Genomic DNA, 26803 nt, shown 5'->3' with positions numbered 1-26803 from the left:
CGCATGCCTCCCTTCCCCCCGATGGGGATCCACCCGGCAACCCCCGTCTGGGGCTGATGCTCAAATTGACTGAGCATTCCTCAGCATCTGAGGCCAATGTTTGAACTAGTTGAATCACTGGCGGTGGGAAGAGACAAGGGAGAGAAGGGGAAGAGGGAGGAGAGAGAAGCATATGGTTGCTTTACTTATGTGCCCTGACCAGGAATCAAACCCAGGATGTCTGTAGTCCGGCCAACGCTCTATTCACTGAGCCAACTGGTCAGGGGTTAAAGGTGTATTTTAGATACTAGATTTCTGCTCTGACTATCCACAACTGTTATGCTAACTGACTGCCTCTTCAGAAATGCTCACTACAGGAGAGGGCTATGTGTAAATGTTGGCTTTTGTGAGGGCACAAAGGTCCTTGACATGTCCTTAAGCCAGCTCTTGTTGAATTAACAGAAAGGGGAAGAATGCCAAAAGGCAGCTACTAGAGCTTCTTGGTTGACCTCTCAAAAGGTGCTACATGGGTGTAAACATTACTCTTGGGGGTGCCAAGACTCTAGATAGCAGTGCTGTACAATAAGACTTCAAGCAAAGATAAGAATGCTCTATATCTCTGCTGTCCAATACAGTAGCTGTTAGTCTACTTGGTACATGTGGTACCAAGCACTTGACACGAGGCTACTGAAACTGAGAAATCAAATTCAGGCCCTGTCCTGGTGTCTCAGTGAATAAAGCAATAACTGAGTGAGTCAGAGGTCACAGTTTGACCCCCAGTTAGGGCATGTATAGAAGCAATCAGTGAATACATAACTAAATGGAACAACTAAGTGAAACGAGTTGATGCTTCTATCTCTCTTCCCCTCTCCTTGTCTATCTCTCTCTCCATTCCTTTTGTCCCCCCTCTCAAATCAATGGAAAAATTAAAAAAAGAAATAAAATTCAAAATCTTACTTAAATTAATTAAAATTTAAATAGTTATACCTGTCTAGTGGCTACTGCATTGGATAGTGCAGCTCTATAAAGTACTGGAAAACAGCATGCCTAAACAAAGTTTTTCTAGTTCTGCAAAAGTCAAGAGCCCTAGAGACCAACTGGCAAGTCAGAGACACATGCAGGCTATACTTCTGCAATTTGAAAAATCAATAAATGAAAATTGTAGTAAGTTATCAGGAATCTCCCTTACTCTCTCTATATACAATAAATAAATGATTCTATCCCCAAAATTGAGTTGCATGGATTCAACTCATCATGTCCTGAACTGACAGCAATGTTGCTTCTATTTATACAGAATTTCTTTGACATACTTCACTGTAGGGAAATTTGCTTTCTAAATATAGAAATAATTCATGAAGCAAAGGGGTTGATTTCTAGAACACATTCCCTCCTGAGCCTCTTCTCTAGGGTGACAAGTTCAGACATTCACAAACTCCTGGCTATGTCTCCCTCGTCCTTACCACCTCCCCCTCCCCTGTTGCTCAGCAACTCATTCAAGTAGGTGACAGCCAGGGTTCAAGTACTGCTGTGTCTCCTTAAGAGACACACAACACAGGAGACAAGATGGCGATGGAGTAGGCGGACGTACCAACTTCCACCTCCCAGAACCAAAGTGGATTACAAACTAATTTTAAGAACCATCATCTGGAAAAACCAACTTTGGACTAAACTAAGAGGACTCTTCAACCAAGGAACACTGAAGAAGCCACACTGAGACTGGTAGGAAAAGCAGAAATGTGGAGAGGGCTGCCCAGCTCCCCGCAGCGAATGGCAGCCGAAAGAGACTCGTGTGGCGGGAAGTGAGTTTAGCAGAGAGGGGAGGGTCCTGAGTCCCAGGAACAAAGCCTCAGCCTGCAGCCCCAGAGCCTAGAAGAGGTGTATGGACAGGATTTAGCTGGAAACAAGTCAGGATACTGTTTGTGAGAAAGAGACAGATTTCTCAGACCCAAAATTCTTCTTAAAGGGACCGTGCAGAAAACTTCTCTCACAACCACTCACCTGGGGCTCTGGGGGACAGGGAGAGAGGAGAGGAGCAGAGTAGCAGGAAGAAAGTGTAATCTTGGAGGCACAGGGAAAAACAGTTTGAGAGGCAGCCACCCTAACCTCTGGGACGAGTCACTCCCCAAATCTGAAGTGAATATTTCCCCTGGAAACAGCAATACCAGCAAAGGGAAGCAGGCCACCAGCCAAATAAGCTCTCCCGCGGCACTCAGAGCAGAGTCGCTTAGAAGGAAGGAGCTTTCGGGAATACAGTAGTGAGTCTTAGGGTCTGAGCAACAGCACCCCCACCCACACGGCTGAAAGCTTGCCCGAAGGTGGGTGGCGGTGGGGCGCAGTTCTGTTGGCAAAGGCGGAAGCTGGCTGACCACCACTGAGGCCCAGGTGTGAGCTCAGTCTTGCCCGACTGGGGAGAAGGGGACGTGCAAAAGTGGTTAAGCCCAGCTGCAGGCTGCCTGCAATCCAGCCTGCGGGGGAAGGGCAGGAGCCCCAGAAGGGTGGAGAACCACCCTTGAGCAAGGGCGCAGGAGCACAGCCTTGCCCCGCCTGTGGAACTGAGGCTTGTGGCCTGACTTGGGAGCCGGCTACTCCCGTGGGGCTGGAGCCAAAAGCCCAGAACAAGCAGAGTCCCGCTACCGAGCGTGGGCACGCAGTCCTGCCTGGCCTGTAGAGCCAAGCTGGCACCCGTGCCACGAGCGGGCTCTTCCTGCAAGGGCAGGGTGAAAGCCTGGAATGAGGCAGAGACCTGCAGCTGAGCAAAGGTGCTCACCCCTGCCCTCAGGGTGGAGCAAACACCACCCATGGGGGCGGGGCAAAGGCCAAGGCCACCGAGGCTTGTACACCCGAGCACGTGATCACAGCCACTCCCGTGAAGGAGAGTCAGAAACCACAGCAACAGCCCCAGTGGGTAGGCACCGGAAACGCCCATACCCGAACGCCCAAGGCAGCAACAGCAGAGGGGGTGGCGGGCCTGCAGACAGACCACACCTAGGGAACACAGAGGCCACACCCAGTGGATTCCAGTGGCTAAAACCTTCTTTTACACAGATAAAATGAGAAGGCAGAGAAATGCAACACAAATGAATCAAGAGAAATCCTCAGAAAAGGACCTGAATGAGTCAAATATAACCAAATTAACAGATAAAGAATTTAAAATAATGATTATTAGGATGCTCAAAGATATTAGAACAACAATAGATGGTCATTACGAACACCTAAATAAAGAGATAGCAGGTATAAAAAAGGACATTGAAAGAATAAAAAAGAATCAGTCAGAAATGACACATACAATATCAGAAATGAAGAACACAATGGAAGGAATTAAAAGCAGGATGGATGAAGCTGAGAATCGAATCAGCGAATTAGAGGACAAGATAAATGAAAGCATGGAAGCAGAGCAGAAAAAAGAAAAGAGACTCAAAAAGTCTGAGGAAACCCTAAGACAACTCTGTGACAACATGAAGAGAAATAACATCTGCATCATAGGGGTTCCTGAAGAAGAAGAGAAAGAACAAGGGATAGAGACTTTGTTCAAACATATCTTAGCTGAAAACTTCTCTCAATTAAGGCAGGAAAACATCTCACAAGTTCAAGAAGCACAGAGAACTCCAATAAAGAGAAACCCAAAGAAATCAACACCAAGACACATCATAATTAAAATACCAAAGCTAAGTGATAAAGAGAAAATATTAAAAGCTGCTAGAGGAAAAAAGACTATCACCTACAAAAGAGCCCACATAAGGATGACTTCTGACTTCTCAAGAGAAATACTTGAGGCCAGAAGGGAATGGCAAGAAATATTCAAAGTAATGCAGAACAAGAGCCTACAACCAAGATTACTTTATCCACCAAGGCTATCGTTTAAAATGAAAGGAGAAATAAAAAGCTTTCCAGACAAAAAAAAAAAAACAACTCAAGGAATTCACTACAACCAAACCAAAGCTGCAGGAAATGTTAAGGGGCCTGTTGTAATCAGATCAAAGAAGAAAAGGCATATAGAAAAAGAGGAATACAGTTTTAAAAAATAAAATGGCAATAAACAATTACATATCAATAATAACCTTAAATGTAAATGGATTAAATGATCCAATCAAAAGACATAGGGTTGCTGTGTGGATAACAAAACAGGAACCATACATACGCTGTCTACAAGAGACACACCTTAAAACAAAAGATGCACATAGACTAAAGATAAAAGGATGGAAAAAAATATTTCATGCAAATGGAAATGAAAAGAAAGCTGGGGTAGCAATACTTATATCAGAAAAAATGGATTTTAAAACAAAGACTAAAGTAAGAGATAAAGAAGGTCACTACATAATGATAAAGGGAACAATCCAACAGGAAGATATAACTGTTATAAATATCTATGTACCTAATAGAGGAGCACCTAAATATATAAAGCAGACTGTGATTGATTTAAAGGGTGAGAACAACAGCAATACTATAATAGTAGGGGATTTCAATACCCCAATAACATCACTAGATATATCCTTAAGAAAGAAAATTAACAAGGAAACATCAGACTTAAAGGACATACTAGATCAACTCGATTTAATAAATATCTTCAGAACCTTTCACCCTAAAGCAGCAGAATATACATTCTTTTCATGTGCTCCTGGTACATTCTCTAGGATAGACCACATGTCAGGGCATAAAAGTGGTCTCAACAAATTTAAGAAGATTGAAATCATATCGAGCACTTTCTCTGATCACAGTGGCATGAAACTAGAAATCAACCACAACAGAAAAATTGAAAAATACTCAAACACTTGGAAACTAAATAGCATGTTATTAAATAAAAATGAGTTAACAATGAGATCAAAGTAGAAATTAAAAATTTCCTAGAAACGAACAATAACGAGTATATATCAACTCAAAATTTATGGAACACAGCAAAAGCAGTCCTGAGAGGGAACTTCATAGCATTACAGGCATATCTCAAGAAGCTAGAAAAAGCTCAAATGAACAACTTGACCCTGCATCTAAAAGAACTAGAAACAGAACAGCAAGTAAAGCCCAGAGCTAGTAGAAGGAAGGAAATAATAAAGATCAGAGCAGAAATAAATGACATAGAGGCTAAAGAAACAATACAGAGGATCAATGAAACCAGGAGCTGGTTCTTTGAAAAGGTAAACAAGATCGATGGACCTTTAACCAAACTCACCAAGAAAAAAAGAGAGAGGACTCAAATAAATAAAATTAGAAATGAGAATGGAGAAATAACAACTGACACAACAGAAATACAAAATATTTTAAGAAAATACTATGAAGAACTGTACGCCAAAAAACTAGACAACTTAGATGAAATGGACAAATTCCTTGAAACATATAATCTTCCAAAAATTAACCTGGAAGAATCAGAAAACCTAAACAGACCGATTACAACAACTGAAATTAAAACAGTTATCAAAAAACTCCCAAAAAAGAAAAGTCCCGGGCCTGATGGTTTCATAAGTGAATTCTACCAAATATTCAAAGAAGAACTTACTCCTATCCTTCTCAAGCTATTTCAAAATTTCAAGACAAAAAAATACTTCCAAGCTTTTTTTATGAGGCGTGTATAATTCTGATTCCAAAACCAGGCAAAGACAACACAAAGAAAGAAAATTATAGGCCAATATCCCGGATGAATTTAGATGCTAAAATCCTCAACAAAATATTAGCAAACTGGATCCAGCAATATATATAAAAAATCATACACCATGATCAAGTGGGATTTATTCTGGGGAGGCAAGGATGGTACAATATTCGCAAATCAATCAATGTGATTCATCACATAAACAAAAGGAAGGAGAAAAACCACATGATAATTTCAATAGATGCAGAAAAAGCATTTGATAAAATCCAGCACCCATTCATGATCAAAACTCTCAGCAAAGTGGGGATATAGGGAACATACCTCAACATGATAAAGGCCATCTATGGCAAACCCACAGCCAACATCATACTCAATGGGTAAAATTTAAAGGCAATCCTCTTAAGATCAGGAACAAGTCAGGGGTGCACTCTTTCACCACTCTTATTCAACATAGTCCTGGAAGTCCTAGCCACAGCAATTAGACAAGAAGAAGAAATAAAAGGCATTCAAGTTGGAAAAGAAGAAGTAAAGCTATCATTATTTGCAGATGATATGATATTATATATAGAAAACCCTAAAGTCTCAATAAAAAAACTACTGGACCTGATAAATAAATTCAGCAAAGTGGCAGGATATAAAATTAATACTCAGAAATCAGAGGCATTTTTATACACCAACAATGAACAGTCAGAAAGAGAAATTAAGGAAACAATCCCCTTTACCATTGCAACCAAAAAAAATAAAGTACCTAGGAATAAATTTAACCAGGGAGATTAAAGACTTGTACTTGGAAAATTATAAAACTTTGATAAAAGAAATCAGGGAAGATACAAACAAGTGGAAATATATACCGTGCTCATGATTAGGAAGAATACACATCATTAAAATGTGTATATTACCCAAAGCAATTTATAAATTCAATGCAATACTGATTTAATTACCAATCACTTACTTCAAAGATAGAGAACATATATTCCAAAACTTTATATGGAACCAAAAGAGAACACGAATAGCCTCAGCAATCTTGAAAAGAATAAAGTAGGAGGTATCACACTTCCAGATATCAAGTTATACTACAAGGCCATTGTACTCAAAACAGCCTGGTACTGGCATAAGAACAGGCATATAAATCAATGGAACAGAACAGAGAACCCAGAAATAAACCCACAGCTCTATGGACAACTGGTATTTGACAAAGGAGGTAAGAGCACACAATGGAGTAAAGACAGCCTCTTTAATAAATGGTGTTGAGAAAATTAGACAGCTACCTGCAAAAAAATGAAACTAGACCACCAACTTACACGATTCACAAAAATAAACTCAAAATGGATAAAAGACTTAAATGTAAGCTGTGAAATTATAAGCATTTTAGCAGAAAACATAGGCAGTAAGCTCTCTGACATCTCTCGCAGTGATATATTTGCCGATTTATCTCCAAGAGCAAGTGAAATAAAAGACAGGATAAACAAATGGGAGTATATCTAACTAAAAAGCTTCTGCACAGCTAAAGACAATAAGAACAGAATAAAAGACAAACTACACAATGGGAGATCATATTTGATAATACATCTGATAAGGGGTTAATAACCAAAATTTATAAAGAACTTGTAAATCTCAACACCAGGAAGACAAACAATCTAATCAAAAACGGGCAAAAGAAATGAATAGACACTTCTCCAAAGAGGACATACAGATGGCCAATAGACATATGAAAAAATGTTCAACATCACTAATCATTAGAGAAATGCAAATTAAAACCACAATGAGATATCACCTCACACCAGTCAGAATGGTGCTCATCATCAAAAGAACACAGAATAAGTGCTGGTGAGGATGTGAAGAAAAGGAAACCGTCCTGCACTGCTGGTGGGAATGCATACTGGTGCAGCCACTGTGGAAAACAGTATGGAGATTCCTCAAGAAATTAAAAATCGAACTGCCTTTTGACCCAGCTATACCACTTTTAGGAATATACTCCAAGAACACCATAGCACTGTTTGAAAAGAAGAAATGCATCCCCATGTTTATGGCAGCATTGTTCACAATAGCGAAGATCTGGAAACAATCCAAGTGTCCATCAGTGGATGAGTGGATTAAAAAGCTTTGGTACATATATACTATGGAATACTACTCAGCCATAAGAAATGATGACATCGGATCATTTACAATATGGATGGACCTTGATAACATTATACTGAGCGAAATACATAAATCAGAAAAAACTAAAAACTATATGATTCCATACATAGGTGGGACATAAAAATGAGACTGAGATACATGGATAAGAGGGTGGGGGTTATGGGGTGGGGGCGAGGAGAGGAAGGGGGTTGGGGGAGGGGCTTAAAGAAAACCAGTTAGAAGGTGACAGAAGACAATTGGACTTTGAGTAATGGGAATTCAGCATAATCAAATGTCAAAATAAGCTAAAGATGTTTTCTCTGAATGTATGTACTCTGATTTATCAATGTCATCCCATTAAAATAAAAAAAGAGACACACAGCACAGATTTTCTAGATAGCCTAGATAGCACAGTCTGTCCCATGCATTCTAACATTCAGTGTGAGAAAATAGGATTCTCATATCTAGACCCACACTCAGGCCTCTGTAGTTTATCAAAGGAATTATTGTTTCTAGAAGATTTTGAAAACTGAAGTATTAAAATTCTAGAGCTTAGCATTAAAGGGCAAAAACCAAAACAAAGACCCAACAACCCAATACCAATATATGAAATGTCTGGCAACCAAAATGGGGAAAAGAAAATTTTCATCATCATTCACAGATATAAAATAAAATAATGAAATAAAGGAGAATAAAAAGTGCATAATAATAATAATAATTCAAATCACATGCAGGGTTCCATAAACTTTTTAGAATCTAGTTTGAAAGACAGCCTGAAAATGATGTTATTGTTTTCTATTTATCCAAATAATTTTCTCGTTAAGGATTTGTTGTCTCCTGCATCCTGGTGTAGAAGTTAAATGCCAAAATGAAAGTACAAATATGGAAAGAAACAATTTCTGATTGTAGAGTATTGATACTATTAAAACCAATAATGAGTAATTGTCTTGAAATTTCAGCAAAGTAAAACAAGTAATGTTTTATATTCTGGCATGGAATGGTTTTACAAAACTTTCTAAATGAGAAAAAGGTTCAACTGCAAAATTAATAAACTCACTAGCAAATTACCTGCTTGGGTATAAACCTTTTGGAGGCTTATTTATAGAGATAAAAATTCTTAAATACGGCCTTGGCTGGTTGGCTCAATGGTTGAGTGTCGGCCGGGTGTGTGGATGTCCTGAGTTTGATTCCTGGTCAGGGCACACAGGAGAATCGCCCGTCTGCTTCTCCACCCCCCCCTTGCTTCTCTCTCACTCTTTCCCTGTTGCAGTCATGGCTCAATTGCAGCAAGTTTGCCCAGGGCTCTGAGGATGGCTCCATGGCCTCCACCTCAGGTGCTAAGAAGAGCTCGATTGCTGAGCAATGGAGCAATACCCCAGATGGGCAGAGCATCGCCCCCTGGTGGGCTTGCCGAATGGATCTTGGTCAGGGTGCATGCAGAAGTCTGTCTATGCCTCTCCTCTCACTGAATAGAAAGAAAAAAAATCTTAAATATGTGTATACACTTTGCAGCCCTGGCCATTTGGCTCGGTGGTAGAGTGTCGGCCTGTTGTGTGGAAGTCCTGGGTTCAATTCTTGCTCAGGGCACAGAGGAGAAGTGCCTATCTGCTTCTCCACCGTTCCCCCTCTCCTTTCTCTCTATCTCTCTCTTCCCCTCCCACAACCAAGGCTCCATTGAAGCAAAGTTGGCCTGGACACTGAGGATGGCTCCATAACTTCCACCTCAGGTACTAGGATGGCTCCCTTTGCAATGGAGCAATGCCCCAGATGGGCAGAGCATTGCCCCCTACTGGGCATGCTGGGTGGATTCTGGCTGGGTGCATATGGGAGTCTATCTCTCTGCCTCCCCGCTTCTCACTTCAGAAAAAAAAAATGTGTATACACGTTGATGCCAACAATTCCAGTAGCAGAGCAGTTACCTTAAGAATATAATCAAAGCTAAACAAAGTTTCATTAATGAAAATAGTCAATGTAATAGTATTTATGGCCAAGGAAAATTGGAAGCAATCTTTTTGACTAACCACTGATTAATTAAATTATGATATGTACATATGATGGATTTTTTTGTAGAACCACTACAGTTTGTGATTTAGAGTGATAACTCTCAATAAGGTGAACATATCAGAATCACCAATGGAGCTTTCTCAATAAACACACACCCTTTCCTTCTACATGCCTGGAGCTGAAGGAGGTAGTGGTGGTCTCTTGGATGAGTTGAGAGGTGCAGTGAGCCACTGTTACTATGGAAATGTGTCTTTTTCCTCAAGTGTGCCAAAATGAAAGACAGTATTTAAGAATACTTTGTCACATGGCATAGAAAAGTGGGTTATGTGAAATCATATGACATAAAAGTAACCACTTTAAAGCGTACAGTTCAGTGATACTTAGTAGATTCACAATGCTGTGCAGCCACCACTTGTTCAGTTCCAAAATATCTCCAGTTCCCCCTTCCCCAATCCCTATACCATTAAGCAGTCACTACCTCATAGCAGAAAACCACCAATTTGCTTTCTCTCTATATGGATTTATGGTTATAAATACCTAGGCTAGATACTGCAAATAAACAGAATTATCCAATATGTGGCCTTTTATGTCTTTTATTGCGTGTGGATAGACAACTGTCCCAGACCAATTATTGAAAAGACTGAATTGCCTTGACACTTTTGTTGAAAATCAGCAGCCCATAAATGTAAGGGTTTATTCCTGAACTCTTAATTCTGTCCCATGATCTACATGTCTATTTTTATACCACAACAGTATCACAGTGTCCTGATAACTATTGTAAGAGTCGAAATTGGAAAGTATGAGCCTTCCAACTGTTTTTTACAGACTATTTTGGCTATTCTAGGTCCTTTGCATTTCCATATAAGTTTTAGGGTCAGTTTGTCGATTTCTGCTTAAACTTTGAGAAGGATTTTGTTGAATCTATAGATCTATTTGGGAAAAATTGTCACCTTAACAACCCACGAACATTAACTACCTCTCCACTTATCTAGATCTTGAATTTCTCTCAAAAATGTTAGTGTGCAAGTCTTATACTTTTGTTAATTTTATTCTTAAATATTTCATTCTGATGCTATTGTGAATAGAATTGTTTCCTAATTTCATTTTCAGATTGTTCATTGCTCATATACAGAAATATAACTCAATTTTAGATACTGATCTTATTATATCCTGTGACCTTGCTAAACTTATTTCTAATAGTTTTTTGAGGATTCCTTAGGATTTTCTACATACAGAATCATGTCATTATAAACAGAGACAATTTTACATTCTTTCAAATCTGGATGCCTTTTATTTTGTTTTCTTGCTTAATTATACTAGAGCCTGAGTATCTGTATTTTTATTAAGTTCCCAGGTGACGGTGACGCTGCTGGTCTGGGGAATCACACTCAAGCCACTGCTCTAAAGAATGTGTATCGCATAATGACCATGATACTAGAGGAGCGTAATGGAAGACAAGTGCATCTCATAATTTATAACAAGTATAAGATCCTCTCTTTCTAGATACTGTAAAGGAAAATGATTGAAATGATAAAAAATGCCTAAAATAGAGATTATTCAATGAAAGTTTTTGTGTTCTATATACATAAAAAGCTTTTTAAAAACCTCAGAATGTTAATGTCAATAATTGGAAAAAAGCTAAAATGGTATGGCGTGTCCATTAAGGAGTTATAAATAAGAGTACTAAATCAAAGGTATTAACATTAAAATCCTAATGAAACAGCAGCAACTACAACAATGTTAATAGTAAACAATATCTACGGAGCACTTATGACTGCTAGGTACTGTTCTAACTGTTGTAATGTATTAATTCATTAAAATTGTACAACAACCCTATCAGTTAGCTACACTACTCACAAACATTAGGGGATATTTGATTGCTTCATATTCATTTTGAAATATCCCCTAATTTTTGTGAGCAGTATATTATTACTATCCCCATTTTATAGCTAAGGAAATTGAGGCATAGAGAATTTAAATAACTTGCTCAAGTTTACACAGCTTGTTAGTGTCAGAGCCAGGAATCACATAAGGCAATAGCTCCAGACTCTTTCCCATAATGCTGTACTCCTCTTTCTTCTTGTCACCAACAATAAAAATTCCCTATCTCTGACTAAGAATAAAAGCAATTTTCTACTGCTTTCTGTGAACTTCCCTTTTAGTCACTTCAAAGGGAGTCATTACAATTTAGTTGTTGTCCGCCATTTGAGAAGCTTAAAGACAGTGTCTAGGTGGAAGGCTGGATACTTAGGTGCTCATTTGTGAAAACAACTTGTGTGGTGGGCCTCTGGAATACAGGGAAATTGCAACCTCTGTTCTAGAAGCTCGTGGAAGAGACAGTGTGGAGAAATACTTCCTGAAGGAGGGTAGGTGTAGTATGTTTTAACTGGAGTGGATGAATCACTCAAAGGAATACAGCTGTAGCAGAAGCTAGAAAACTCCTAATGCTGCTGATGTTCCTAATTCAAGGTTGTCTGGCGGGTCATGAAACTTTAAATATCCCTGCAAAGGGATGTGGTAAATTCACATGACCCTTTCTGCTGTGACAGCTTGGCCCTGTCCAAATAAATCTTAGTCACCACTTTGACTATTTTAGATCCAAGTCTGATTTTGTGCCACTGGGAGAAATATAGTACATGTTTGTTGTAATGGGGCAAACCTGAGCCTTGTACTTGGGCAATGAAAGATTCAGCCCCAGAGTAATGTCACATAGGCCTAAATAGCATTTGAGTTAAGATAGCCTTAGGAAAGAACTGAGAAAGTAGTATAATTCATGTTTCTTGGGGCAGGGAGAACTAACTTCAAAACCAGCTGACCAAAATTCACTTTGAATAATAAGATTTTTTTTTGTAGGCTGTACTGGTTCAGTTGTATATCAAAACAAAACAAAAAATTAAAGTCTTGGGAAACTTCTTTGGACACCATCTTAATAATTATTTTTGCCAATGACTTGGTAAGACAAAGAGAGAAGAGCCTGTTTGAACCCCTGCTGCAAAAATAACTGGGAGGAAGGCTTAACTGGGAATAACCATCATCAACAATGACTTGATAAAATTCCCTTGTCCAAGAGAACTTCCTGCAATGCTGGAAATGTCCTGTACCTACACTGTCCAATACAGTAGCCACTAGCCACATATGATTATTGAGCACTTGAAGTGTGCTAGTGTAAATGAGGAACTGATCTTTCAATTTTATTTAATTTTAATTAATTTATATTTAAATCACTTCATGTGCCTTGAGGCTATCATGTTGGACAGTTTGGCTCCATAGCATAATGTGGCCTACAAAGGTTCTCTAAAATTCATATAAATGTTTTCATAACTCTACAACATAAATGTTGTATATAATCATTCACATATTTCAGTGCTTGAATAATAGTTTATAATATCATTACAACTTGTGGCATCTGAAAATACAAAGAAGAGTTTTATAGTTGGCAAGAGTCACATGGCTAAAGACTGCTATCCATTCATTTGGAGGACAGAGTTAAATTTTTTTACAGTAATCAAAAGCAGGTCAAACATAAGTTAATTTCAAGACCAAAACATAATAGAATTTCCTCTGTTGGGGGGAGGGAGAAATGTTCTCCCATACAATTTTTGCTTAGTGCTGAAAAGACTCATTATTTTGTTAGGTCTTTTAAAAAACCTTTTAAAGTCAAATGGGCTTCCCATATGGAGTAACTACAATTTTTTTTTTCTTTTTTTGGTGGGGTGAAGGATAAAAAGAGTGGCAAAAGTGGAAAGGTCCCTAGAAGAATAAAAAAGGATGAAAAAAGTAATCAAAATATTTCCCAATAGACCAAAGTAGTGGGGATTTTTACTGCTTTGTGATAGTTGTCCAGTCCTCGTTCCAATCCTAATTCAGTGTTATTTCCACTGAACTGAATTTACACACTTTTTCTTAAAATTATTTATTTATTTATTTATTTATTTATTTATTTATTTATTTATTTATTTCAGAGACAGAGCGAGAGTCAGAGAGAGGGATAGATAGGGACAGACAGACAGGAACAGAAAGAGATGAGAAGCATCAATCATCAGTTTTTCGTTGCAACACCTCAGTTGTTCATTGATTGCTTTCTTATATATGCCTTGACCGTAGGCCTTCAGCAGACCGAGTAACCCCTTGCTCGAGTCAGCGACCTTGGGTCCAAGCTAGTGAGCTTTTGCTCAAATCAGATGGGCCGCGCTCAAGCTGGCGAACTCGGGGTCTTGAACCCAGGTCCTTCCGCATCCCAGTCCAATGGTCTATCCACTACGCCACTGCCTGGTCAGGCTACACACTTTTTTTTTTTGGTCAAAATATTTGTTTGAGAAAATGTGGCCTAGATTCATATTCAACAAGAATATATAATAATAGTAAATTGCTGTTTTTAAAGTAATTTTATTTCTGCTATGAATTTTAAAAATACAAATTTAGAATATGATTAATTTTCCTTTTATTATAACTTATTATTTAGATTCGTACTTAGATATTACCTTACATGACTTAAAAAACTAAAATCTTATTGAAAGGGTGCTAATTTTTGGAAGTGAGAATTTACCTATAAGAAAAATAATGATCAATAGTAGGATATACAATGATCACAGGCCCCAAGACAGAATAAAAACATTATCATCAACTGTATCTGCCTGGCTTTTTGGTGATTTCTTTAATTTACCTTTAGTTTCCTCCTTGCATTGAATTTCCTCAGCTGCTCTACTGTTTCCGGAAGATGAATCTTATAGGCATAACGATCTCTCTCCTATAAAACAAGAAAGATAATGAACATTTGTAACTGTTTAAAGAAGTGAAGAAGCTTAACCTAAAACAAGATAAAGTCCAAATTCCTAAATGTGAAACTTAGATTGAATTCTAAGAGACTGGAGATTTTATTCCATGATACTGGTAAACATTCTCAAATGAGACACATTAACATCAAAACTAATAGAAAAATAAATTTTATTTTCAGCAATAATAAAGGGATGAAATAATGGGTCATGTAATTTTCAGATATATGGCTAAAATAATTAATTATATGATGATTAAGGTATTAAGTTTCCTTGGACATAATCTTGCTAGATAAAATGAGCATTTGAAAAATGAACTCCACAACTAATTCAGCATTCTGAGTTGTCTCGAATAACCAGATTTAAAAAGTCACAGTATCTTCAAACTAAAACAAACTTCAAGGCCATCTAATTCAACCATTTCCCCATGTGAGATTCCCTTTAATCCCTGATTGATGATCATTGTTCAGTAGGAGATTGTTACTTTAAGGCAGCCCATTACAATTTTAAGAAGTGAGAAAGTTTTTTACTGAGCCGTGGCCTATAACTGGCTTGCTTGGGCCCATAACTGGTTTTTGGGGCATTACAGAACAAACATGCTATTTCTTGCATATAATAACCCTTTAGTAGTTAAGAGGGGATCATACTTCCACTAAATCTATTCTTCTCTGTGATCATGTCTCCAGTTGCCTCAACTATTCTTCATGTATATTTCAAAGCACTTGTCATTCTTCTTATCTCCCCCCTCCTTTGGTTCTACTCCAGTTTGTCACTGTATCTTAAAGGTTTATATGCTATAAGTATTCATTTCAGAAATATTTCTTGAGATCCTACTATGTACCATTGTCTTATGTACTTGGAATACACAAGTAAACAAAACCAACAAATATGCAGCCCCTCCTGCAGCTCATATTCTGGTGGGAGAAGATAAGAAAATCCAAAAAAGGTAAGTTATAGTGTATGTGAAAAGTGTTATGGAATAAAGCAAAAACTAGACTAAGAGGGATTGGGAACAACTTAAAATACACTGGTCACAATAGGCCCAGTTAAGAAGGTGACATCCAAAAGAGGTGAGGGACTGGTCTAGGCAGAGACAACAATCAATGCAGAGGTCCAAAGGAAGAAAAGTGCCTAAAATTTTCTAGAAGTATCGAGGAGACCCAAGTGTGAAGTAAACAGTAGATCAGATCAGAGAGGTGATAAGGCTAGGGTAGGTCATAAAGGGCCTCTGGTTTTCATTGTGAGAGGGAGAGCAGCTGGAGGATTTTCAGCTGAAGTGACATGATTTGACAATTTTAAAGGAATACTCTGTTGTGTTGAGAGTAGATTGGAAAGGGGTGAGGCATTAAAAAAAAAAAACACAGGAAGATCAGTTAGGAGGCTATTGCAGGAATCCAGGGGAGAGATGATAGTGGATGAAATTAGATGGAAAAAAATAAAAAGGGTAAAGAGGATATCGACTCTGAATGTATCTTGTTCTGCTCCCCCCAAAACTTTTACTAAGATATAATTAGCAGAAGTTGAATCATAGTATGTACTCATTCTTGACTGGCTTCTCTCACTCAGCAGAAAGATTCTGAACTTCATCCATATTGTTGTGTGTATCAAAAATTTATTCTCTTTCATTGCTAAGTGGTACTCCCTTGTTAGAATATACCATAATTTGTTTATCCATTCGTCTGTTGATAGACCCTGGGTTCTTTCCAATTTTTGCTATTACAGATAAAGCTTCTATTATAAACCTTAATGTACAAGACTTTGTACATTTCATTTTTCTTGGATAAATACATAGGAATAGAATGGCTGGGTCATATTATAAGAGTATGTTTTACTTTTTAAAAACCGGCCAAATTGTTTTCTGAAGTGGTTGTATCATTTTACACCTCTATAGCAGTGTATCAGTTCCAGTTGTTCTACTTGGTGTGGTTAGTCTTTTTCATTTTAGTCACTTTGATACATGAGTGTGTACAGAAGTCTCATTGTGGCACTCATTTGTATTTCCCTAATGACCAAGGATGCCGAGTAACTTTGTGTGTGCTTATCTGCCATCCACGTATCTTTGTTGAAGTGTTGGTTCAAATCTTTTCCCATTTTAAATTGGGTTGTTTTCTTATTGTTGACTTTTTAAGAATTCTTTATATATTCTGGATATAAGTCCTTTATCAGGGATATAATTAGCAAATATTTACTGCCAGTTTGTGGCTTGTCTTCTCATTCTCTAACAGTGTCTTTCCAAGAACAGAAGTTCTTTATTCTGAGTATGTTTTGAAGGTAGAGAAAACGGGATTTTCTGACAGACTGGATATGGTATGTGAGAGAGAGGAGTCAAGGACTACACCAAGATTTTCAACTGGAAGCAAATGGAAGTCTGACACCAACTGAGATGGCAAAGAGATCAGGACTTCAGTTTGGGATATGTTATGCTTCAGATACATAAAGTTCAAGTGGAGAGTCAAGTAGGTACTTGGACAAATAAACCTGGATTTCAGAGAGAGAAGTCTGGGATGGAAATAAAAATTTGGGGAGGGGGTTATAAACTTTCAGACGATATTAAGTTAGTACTTCACTATGTCCCAGGCACTGAATTTAGGGCTTTCACAATTATGAATTTATTCTTTAACACTATATAATATAGTGGAGATAATGCTACACATTAGTAATTTCAAAAGTTATGGCTCAAATTGGACATAATTTTCACCATCAGAGCTGGCATTTACAGAAGGCTTATTGTGTGCTAGGCTTTTCTAGTGCTTTACATGTTTATATTACTTATTTCTCAGAAATTATAGGAAGGGAGAGAGATGAGAAGCATCAACTTGTAGTTGTGTCACCTTAGTTGTTCATTGATTGCTTCTCAAACATGCCTTGACCAGGGGGCTGAAGCCAAGCCAGTGATCACTTGCTCAAGCCAGTGACCGTGGGATTATATTAATGATCCCACGCTCAAACTGGCAAGCCTGCACTCAAGCTGGATGAGCCCACTCAAGCCCATGACTTCGGGGTTTTGAACCTGGGACCTCTATCCATTGCACTACTACCGGTCAGGCTGTAACTAAAATTCTGTTTGCATGTGAGCCACTTCTAAAATCAATGTTTTGGTATCGTGTACTTACAAAATTTATTTTTGAATTTTTACGTAGAATTTTACAGTTAGCCCTTTCAAAATTTCACCATATTACAGGAGTTCCACTGGAGAGCAAAATTATATTTTTCTTGAGAATATATGACACTCAGTGATAAAATGACTACAACATTCATATCTGGTAGATTCTATGTACTAAAGATCTTAGAAATCATTTCATTACCTTTAGGGACTTAACATTCTTCCCCTGCACTGAGCCAAAACAGGTTCACCAATACATAAGAATTTATCAAATAATTAGCAGAGAAAAGGATAAAATTACTCTTTTAGAACAAGGAATAGAATCTTTTAATGGACTGCTCTTACTGATTATAGATTATAAATTTAATTGTGTTATGCCTGGCAATGTTTAATTAACATCAAGTGTTTCCCTGGGTTCTATGAGCTGTTCTAGCAAATAATCATATCCAAGGAGAGGAGAAATCATGGAAATCTCCAATTTGTAGCTAAGTGGGATAAAAGTTGTGGGTAACCTGGGGACTTACTACTTGCAAATGGCATCTGAAGTGGGGGGGGCACTTTCTATGAGACTAGGTGTAGTGTCAGAATTTGACTGAAATGTAGGACGTACTGCTGGTGCCAAGAAAACTGCTTGGTGTGAGAAAAAATCCACACACATCTCATGTCAGAAGTGTTGTGAGTAAGTTTAAAAATAAAGGAGAAACACAGAGAAGTGAGTTTTTCCTAAACAGTTACATATTGTACAATCCCACTCATATAATACTCTCAAGAGGACAAAAATTATAGTGATGGACAATGAATCAGTAGTTGACAGGATATGATTATTCAGGCACAGTATGAGGGGTAACAGAAGAGTTCTACATTCTGATTACAGCGATGTTTATACAGTTCTATACAGGTAATAAAATGTCATAAAACTATACACATACAAACAAAGAACTATATATAAAAACTGGTGAAATTCATATAAGGCCTGCAGTTTAGCTAATCATAGTGCTCCAATGTTGCTTTCCTAGTTTTGATAATTGTATTATGGTTATAAAAGATATTATCATGGGTGGGGGGTAGGGAAGAGTGGTGAAGAGCACATGGGAATTCTACTACTTTTGCTACTTCTATGTGAGTCTAAAATTACTTCAAAATAAAAAGTTTAAAATACATCACACTTCCACACTACATATTTAATGCTCTTATGGGCTTCCTATTTTTTTTAAATACCTCTAATTACTCACTGAGCCTCATCAATTTTCCTCCCTTAAAGTCTCTCAGCCTGGGTATTTCTTTCCCACTCCCACTTTCACTCCCTGGTGCAGGCCCCTGTCACGTCCTGAGTGGCCAGCCTAGGCTTCTATAGCATCGCTTTGCCTTTGCTCCCATGTACTCCCCTCTGTAGCACACGACCCCCTTCAGTACAACAAACCCCTGGAGCCTCCAGTGATCTCTATGCTCCTCATTAGTCTTTCTGAGCCTGTACTCCTATGTGCTGCTTCCCACACGTGACTCTTTGAGGTTATCTTTGTTATATCAGTATTATCTGAAAATTCATTTCAGAGCCTGACTATGCCTTTCTCCCTCTAATAGATTGGGAAGTTTAGTATATAGTAGACTGTGAACTCTATTTCTAGTGAACACCTTTTCTGCTCACCATTCCTGAAGGTGAAGTGGAGAGAGACAAGGACACAGTAAAAAATATGTTAGTTTATAAAACTATACCTATATTATGATTTCTGATATTTTCTACACAGACAACATTATGAAATTAAAAAAGCCTAGTAAGGTATCCAGAAAACAAGCAATAACAGAACCCCCAGTCATTATAAATGAGACCAAAAAATAAAAAACAGTATTTTCTAGATCACCTACTACTACCTGAAACTAACAGTAATGTCATGAATTCAGGAAAATTTCTATAGAATGTACCTTGTGCTTGATTTATCATCCCTTGTGCACATGGGATGCTCAATATACATTTAATTGGTGTGTTGATTGATTTTCCAAAATTCAAATTGATTAACTTGACAGAAATACCCTTTTCTGTATTTTAGTACAGTAGGGTCTACATATTAAGACTACAAAGGGTGTGAAAAGAGCTCTATTATTTTCTAGGAAGAAAGTGTAATTTTATTTTTATTTTTTTATTTTTTTTTGTATTTTTCTGAAGTTGGAAATGGGGAGGCAGTCAGACTCCCGCATGCGCCTGACCGGGATCCACCCGACACGCCCACCAGGGGGCGATGCTCTGCCCATCTGGGGCATCGCTCTGTTGCAACCAGAGCTATTCTAGTGCCTGAGGCAGAGGCCACAGAGTCATCCCTCGTTGCCTGGGCCAACTTTGCTCTAATGGAGCCTTGGCTGCGGGAGGGAAAGAGAGAGACAGAGAGGAAGGAGAGGGGGAAGGGTGGAGAAGCAGATGGCCACCTCTCCTGTGTGACCCCGGGACTCCTAGAAAGTGTAATTTTAGTGGGTTTAAGAAGGGATGGGAGAAACTGGAGGAAGTGAGTACAGACAACTCTTTATAAGACTTTTACTGGCAAGGGGAGCAGAGATAGGGATATAAGCTGGAGTGGGTTATAGAATCAGGAGAAGATATGTGTGTGTAATGAAAATAAATTGTAGCATGTTAGATCCAGCATATAGGAAACTGATCCTGCAGGAAAGGGAAACCCTGCTGGAGCAATGTCCTTAAGTACTATATTTTCCCATGTACAAGGTGCTTCCATGTATAAGACACACCTTAATTTTGGGGCCGAAATTTGAAAAAAAAAATGTATTACATAAAGTTATCGAACTCAAGTTTTATTCATCATAAAATTCATACAACTCCTCATCACTGTCTTCATATATTGCCTCGTCTTCAGTTCCATCTATGGCATTTGAAATGCCACAACCATTGTATAAGATGCACCCCGTTTTTAGACTCCAAAGTTTTCAAAAAAGGGTGCATCTCATACATGGGGAAATATGGTAAGTGAATGGGATAGTATACAAAGGAAAGAGTTGTGGTAGGTTGAATTAAAACCCTGGTTCCATCACTGACAACTTCTGTGACTTGGGCAAGATTCTTCAACTCTCTGAACCTTAACCCTTTGAGTAGTAGGAACATTCAGGTACGTTCTTGTGCCTCCTGACCATCTAGAGTACGATCGTACAAAAATTTTTATTTTAAAAATGTCTAAGGCAACATTAAAAAAAGGCAAATGTACATTCTTCTTGTTTCCATAAATTGGTTATCAAACAAATATGATTTTAAGTTAATAAAACTGTAGCTGGAACTAATTTCATTTTTTGAAAAAAACTCACTCCCGGAGGTCAGCGAGCATGAAAAATACTCACTATTCAAAGGGTTAATGTTCTCACCTATAAAGGGAGAATTCCTTGGAATTATTAAACTGTGAAATGTCTTCATCAGATACTACTATTTAATTGAGTTCCCAGGTTGTAATTTTCTTTAATACTTTTTGGCAAGATGGAAGATAAAAAGAATTTTAAAAATCTGCCTTCTCCCCAAGACAATAAATCCATATTTAGTATCTACTGAAATAAAAATAATGCTACGAGGCACAGTCACACCTACAATAATTAACTTATTATAACACAGTACCATTTCATGTTGTTCATGTTGCACATCTTTGGAACATGTGTTGGTAGAGAACAAAGAGGGCTTCTTCCCTGATATATTCTGTCTCAATCCGCTTTTGTACCCTCTGTCTGTTAGCTGAATGTCACTTGAGTGATAAGTGTTCAGAAAAGTGGAGGAGGCCTCCTATGAGCTTATGTACCTTCAGCCAGGGGTGGTTCAGTGCTTCATAAACGGTGATCCTCTCAGCTGGATCCAGCATCAGCATGCGACGCACTAGGTCTTTGGCACTTTCAGAGATATGGCTCCATTGCCTCGGATTCATCTGCAGAGGGGAAAAGAAAAATGATAGTTATTTTCAGTGAAAAGTTAACACTCACTATTATTTAAAAGTCCTATACTGTTTCAATGTCAATGAAATTCTCAGAGCAAAGACTAGAAATCCAATTCTAAAGGCTTGTTTTCTAAGGAAGAAGACAAATGTAATTCTTTTGTCGTTGCTGTTCATTATATGAGATTTTGCATCAGAAAATATTCTTTATGTGTGTTCTTGTTGTTACATAAGTTATAATATTTTTAATAATTGAAAAATAGAATGTTATGATTCCTGTTTCTACCTCAGCTAGAGTCTAGAATACTTTGACCTAGAATGAACTAAAAGACAATTTATAAATGAAAATTTCTAAGAAAAAATTTTAATATTTGTATTTTAATTGGGATTAGCAGTAATTGTGAAGCTATACAAAGTTATTAACAGAATATTTTGGTCATTGTATATCAATTTCTGTTTTTAGGGGAAAATATACAATCACCATACACCCTATGAAATAAGCAATTCACTTGTACAACGTCCTCAGTGAAGGTACTTTTGTTCCTTTTTCAGAGACAACTAGGCAACAAGGTGCACTTATTAAAGTCAAACAAAAAGAAGTTATGAGTTTTTCAAAAGATACAGAACTTTTTTGAATGGATGTGGATGTGGAAAGCAGAAAATGCAAAGGAATGCTTCAGGTTTGGGGTTGGGAAGGCAAGTGGGTCAGGAGGGTGGAGATGTAGGAGGGTCTCCGTCCTCATTTAAGACCAGAAAGTGGACTGACCAGTGAGCTGCAGGGAGCTGCCTGCTGCCAGGAGCTTTATGCAATGCTGCGACTTTAAATGGCAGAAACAAAACAAAACAAAAAACCCCAAACAAACAAACAAAAAAAGGCAGAAACCTATCTCACATTCTAAGGGAGAAAGATGGAGAACAAAGTCCATGACAATTTAATGCCAAATGAAATCACAACTTGCATCAGAGTACACATGAATCATTACAATTTGGTCAAGGGTTAGCATTAGCCATGTTGCTCTGGCTAATGTGAAGCTTTGTACTTGTTCATGGGGAGTGAAAAATGTCTCCAGGTTAGGGAGGGATCATTCATAAAAATGGAGGATGTTCCCTTTCTTTTTTCTAACAGGCAGAATTCCAAAGGATTGTCACTTCAGCTTGTCAGAGCCCATTAAAACGAATGCCATGAGGTTGTTACAGTGTTGTCATCCTACTGAAATTGTGATCAACTGCCCAGTTTGAAATAAGGAGGTGAGTGACTAGACAGGGCTTAGGTGGCTTTGCTGCCTCTTCCCCAACCTAAAGCTGTTGTACTCTTTAATGTCTGAATGACTGGTCCTTGGGAAAGGGTCTGAGAAATCCTCTCAAAGTGGTGGTAAGATTTCTTTTTTTTTTAATTTTAATTTATTAATTTTAATGCGGTGACATGGATAAATCCAGGGTACATATGTTCAGAGAAAACATCTCCAGATTATTTTGACATTTGATTATGTTGCATATCCCTCACCCAAAGTCAAATTGTCTTCCGTCACCTTCTATCTGGTTTTGTGAGATTTCTTGAGTATAGGTTGAGAAGCACACTTCCCCATCCTTTTATGAGGGAGCCCAATCTAGATTTTTCTCTTTCTTTTCCTCAGAAGAGTAGGTAAAGTGAGTTTGGGAGATCGAGTACATAAGGGGGAACAAAACAAGACTATAAAACAGTTACTTATTTAAACACACAAGTCAGGCAGCTTAGACTTCTGCTGTGTAGACAGTAACTGGCTACCTGTAACAATGGCATAAGATGATAGTGTATCTTTTATATACTTTGGGAAATATATTTTGGTCCTTTATTAAAAAGTTAATTGAACAGACTTATAGATACTGAGAACTGAGGGCTGCCAGATGAGAGGGAGGTTGGGGGCTGGGTGAAAAAGGTGAAGAGAGTAAGAACTAAAAACTGGTAGTTACAAAATAACCACGGGGAGGTAAAGTACAGCAAAGGGAATACAGTCATTCATGTTGTAATAATTATTCATGGTGCCAGCTAGGTACTAGACTTACTAGGGGCGGAAATCACTTCATAAATTATATAGCTGTCTAACCACTATGCTGTACACCTGAAATTAATATGAAATAATTTTGAATGTGAATTGTAATTGAAAAACAGTTAACTGAAATTAAATGTTAGCATATATTCCAGTTAAATAGTATTCTCTCACATCTACTTTAAAAGATCCAGTAAGGTAGCAAATGAGAATAAAAAGTTAAATTAAAATCACTTAAGACTAATAGTGGTTTATAAACTATGACAGTATAAATGTACTACATTTAAAAGATGTCATCAAAAATTTCTTGAGAATACCCAATAGAAAGCAAGGATTTTGTTGATAGTTCTTCTGTTAAGAATCACTGGGTGATAAAATGATATTTTGAGATCTGCTTCACAATAACCTAGAAGTATGTGAAGTATGGATAAAACAAGATGGACTATTATGTTGATAAGTACTGAAGCTGGGAGTTCATTATACTGTTATCTCTATTCCTTTTATTTGTTTAAAATTTTTAATAATAAAAAGTATAAACATAAGTGATAATGGAAGCATAGCATAGTATACTTAAAAAGAAAAAAGATCCACCGGTTTCATCATTGATGGTAGAGATAAATTTATACTTCAGATTGAGCTGCTGGAAACCTGGGGCTTTTGTAAGAAATCCATGAGTATAAGCAAGAGGTGAGGTTAGCCAAGAAAAAGCATAAATAAGTGATTGACCTCAAAGCTTCAAACCTTCAGGCACAGAAGTTATGATACAGCTACCACCATCCATCTGACTTACTACAATGATAAGAATGGGAATTTAAAAATAATTTAGCCTTTGTACATGTGAACAGTCCAAGTTTCTTATAAAGAAACAAAAATAACTATTCAATGCTTTAAATATAGACCAAATCAAATACCAGAATCTGTTGGAATGAAGCACATTGCCTTGGAAACAAGGAAGTTAGCATCTGAACAAACACAAAGGAAGAATTCTATTATTAGCAAATGCTTATAATTCAAAAAGGCAGGTGGGAGATTTTATTATATGGTACCTACGTAATAAGTCACTGTGAAGATGAAATGAGTTAAATATAAGTACTAAGAACAGTTCATGGCACAAAGTAAATGCTATGTATGAGTTAGCTATCCTTATTGCTAGTATTATTATTGTGCTGGTACATTACCAATTGTGTTTATTTTCCTGTCTTAGCAGCTGTGATCCAACTTGGCAAAGTTCAACTAGAAAGCCACAGTGTGCATTCCTGATAGCCACTCACAATTTCCAGTGACTGGAGGGGGATGATTACTTAACAAGCAATTTCTGCAGACACTGAGTTACCTTGAAAGAATTAATTTGATTCCCTAGTGGCCGACTGGATCAGAGAAAAGCAGAAAAACCTATACTTAAAACATCTCTGTCTGTTAACAGAGTTTTGGCACACATATATCTTAGTCCAAATAAAATATAAGACAAACCTGTATGTCTTTTTTTTTTAATTAATTTTTTTCTGAAGTGAGAAGCGGGGAGACAGAGAAACAGACTCCAGCATGCGTGTGACCGGGGTAAAGCTCTGCCCATCTGGGGCATTGCTCCATTGCAATGGCAGCCATTCTAGCACCTGAGGCGGAGGCAATGGAGCCATCCTCAGTGCCTGGACCAACTTGCTCCAATGGAGCCATGGCTGCAGGAGGGAAAGAGAGAGAGAGAAGGGAGAAGGAGTAGGGTAGGGAAGTAGATGGGCGCTTCTCCTGTGAGCCTTGGACGGGAATCGAACTTGGGACATCCACATGCGGGGCCAATGCTCTACCACTAAGCCAATTGGCCAGGGCCAAACCTGTATGCCTTTTTAAGCTGATAGTACCTAAGCCAAAAAAAACTGGAAAAGTAAAAACCAGTTTCACCTTTGTAAGTCCACAAGCTTCAGTTCTGGCTTAAAAGAATAAGGCTACAACTCTGAAACTACTTTAACTTTCTTTTCTCCCCCCACCCTTTCTTTACTCTCTTCCAAGTCCCATATAAAATCCTAACATTACTGAAGAACTGAAAAGAAAACTTTAGGGACCTCAAAGCTTTGGAGTCTAGTGTTATATAAACCTATGTGTCTGGTTTTATGTTGCAGGCATGGCTGAAAATGAAACAGTGGTTCTGCTGAGTAGAAAGTACAGGTTTTAGTAAGAATGGGAGGAAAAAGAACTTCCCCAACACAAGCTGGCCTGATCTGATATCCAGACATACTGCCCCAGCAAAAATGGCTAAGAAGAATGGGGATAGTGAAATCAACCTTAAGCTGTTGATTTCTAAGAATCCTTTAAATCTTTTTGGTATCCCTATTCACAATGTCAGCAATGACTTTTTAATTTGTAAACAATGAAAGTAACAATTTGCTAATCAGAAATTTGTGAATTTTACATGTGGTTTCCAATTCACATTAGTCAAAGAAAAATATGAATGTTTAAGTTGCAGCAAGATGGCTCTAAATTACATTATGGACTGCAGTTGTGATACTGGCATTTATTTCAGTTTATTCTGGAATGTAAATGGCAAATTTTTCAACTGTGTTCACTGATTACATAAAATGCAATAAATAAAGTGTGATAAGGCAAAAACAAATAAAGGTTGTTAAACACTAAATAGAAAATATGACAAAGAATTACTAAAATTACTTGCATGAAATTTCCACTTTAACTTTACAAATTAAACAAAAAGTTTAAAAAAATTAAGTTCTTTTTTTTTTTGTATTTTTTCTGAAGCTGGAAACGGGGAGAGACAGTCAGACAGACTCCCGCATGCGCCGACCGGGATCCACCCGGCACGACCATCAGGGGTGATGCTCTGCCCACCAGGGGGCGATGCTCTGCCCTTCCGGGGCATCGCTCTGCAGCGACCAGAGCCACTCTAGCACCTGGGGCAGAGGCCAAGGAGCCATCCCCAGCGCCCGGGCCATCTTTGCTCCAATGGAGCTTTGGCTGCGAGAGGGGAAGAGAGAGACAGAGAGGAAGGAGGGGGGGAGTGGTGGAGAAGCAAATGGGCGCTTCTCCTATGTGCCCTGGCCGGGAATCGAACCCGGGTCCCCCGTGCGCCAGGCCGACGCTCTACCGCTGAGCCAACCGGCCAGGGCCTAAAAAAATTAAGTTCTTTAAGAAAATTACACAAAGGTTTTCATTTTCCAGCTTAGCCTAAATAAAGGAGTTTGGTCACCAGACAGCTAATGGATACTTTAAAATCTGGGCTCAGGTTTGTCACAAACACCCTACTCAGGGTAAAATAAAGGTAAAATTCTATCACAATAAAGTCTAAGGATCATTTCAAATTCTTTCCC

The 26803-nt window shown here is 38.1% G+C and overlaps 1 protein-coding gene across 10 annotated transcripts in view; it reads right to left on the bottom strand.

Annotated features, from left to right (window-relative positions):
• CASK (calcium/calmodulin dependent serine protein kinase) overlaps positions 1 to 26803 on the bottom strand; it is a 516731-nt gene that overhangs the window by 164549 nt on the left and 325379 nt on the right. For all 10 annotated transcript variants that reach the window (XM_066357577.1, XM_066357582.1, XM_066357576.1 and 7 more), the window contains exons 8-9: positions 21334 to 21456; positions 14343 to 14426 (exon numbers count right to left, since the gene is read on the bottom strand). In XM_066357577.1, the coding sequence (XP_066213674.1) occupies positions 14343 to 14426; positions 21334 to 21456 (207 nt within the window). The remainder of the gene's footprint in view (positions 1 to 14342; positions 14427 to 21333; positions 21457 to 26803) is intronic.

Source organism: Saccopteryx leptura, chromosome X, assembly GCF_036850995.1.
Source record: "Saccopteryx leptura isolate mSacLep1 chromosome X, mSacLep1_pri_phased_curated, whole genome shotgun sequence".
NCBI classification, from domain to species: domain Eukaryota; kingdom Metazoa; phylum Chordata; class Mammalia; order Chiroptera; family Emballonuridae; genus Saccopteryx; species Saccopteryx leptura.
Note: the sequence above shows the minus strand (reverse complement) of the source record. Positions and strands in the feature narration are given on the sequence as shown.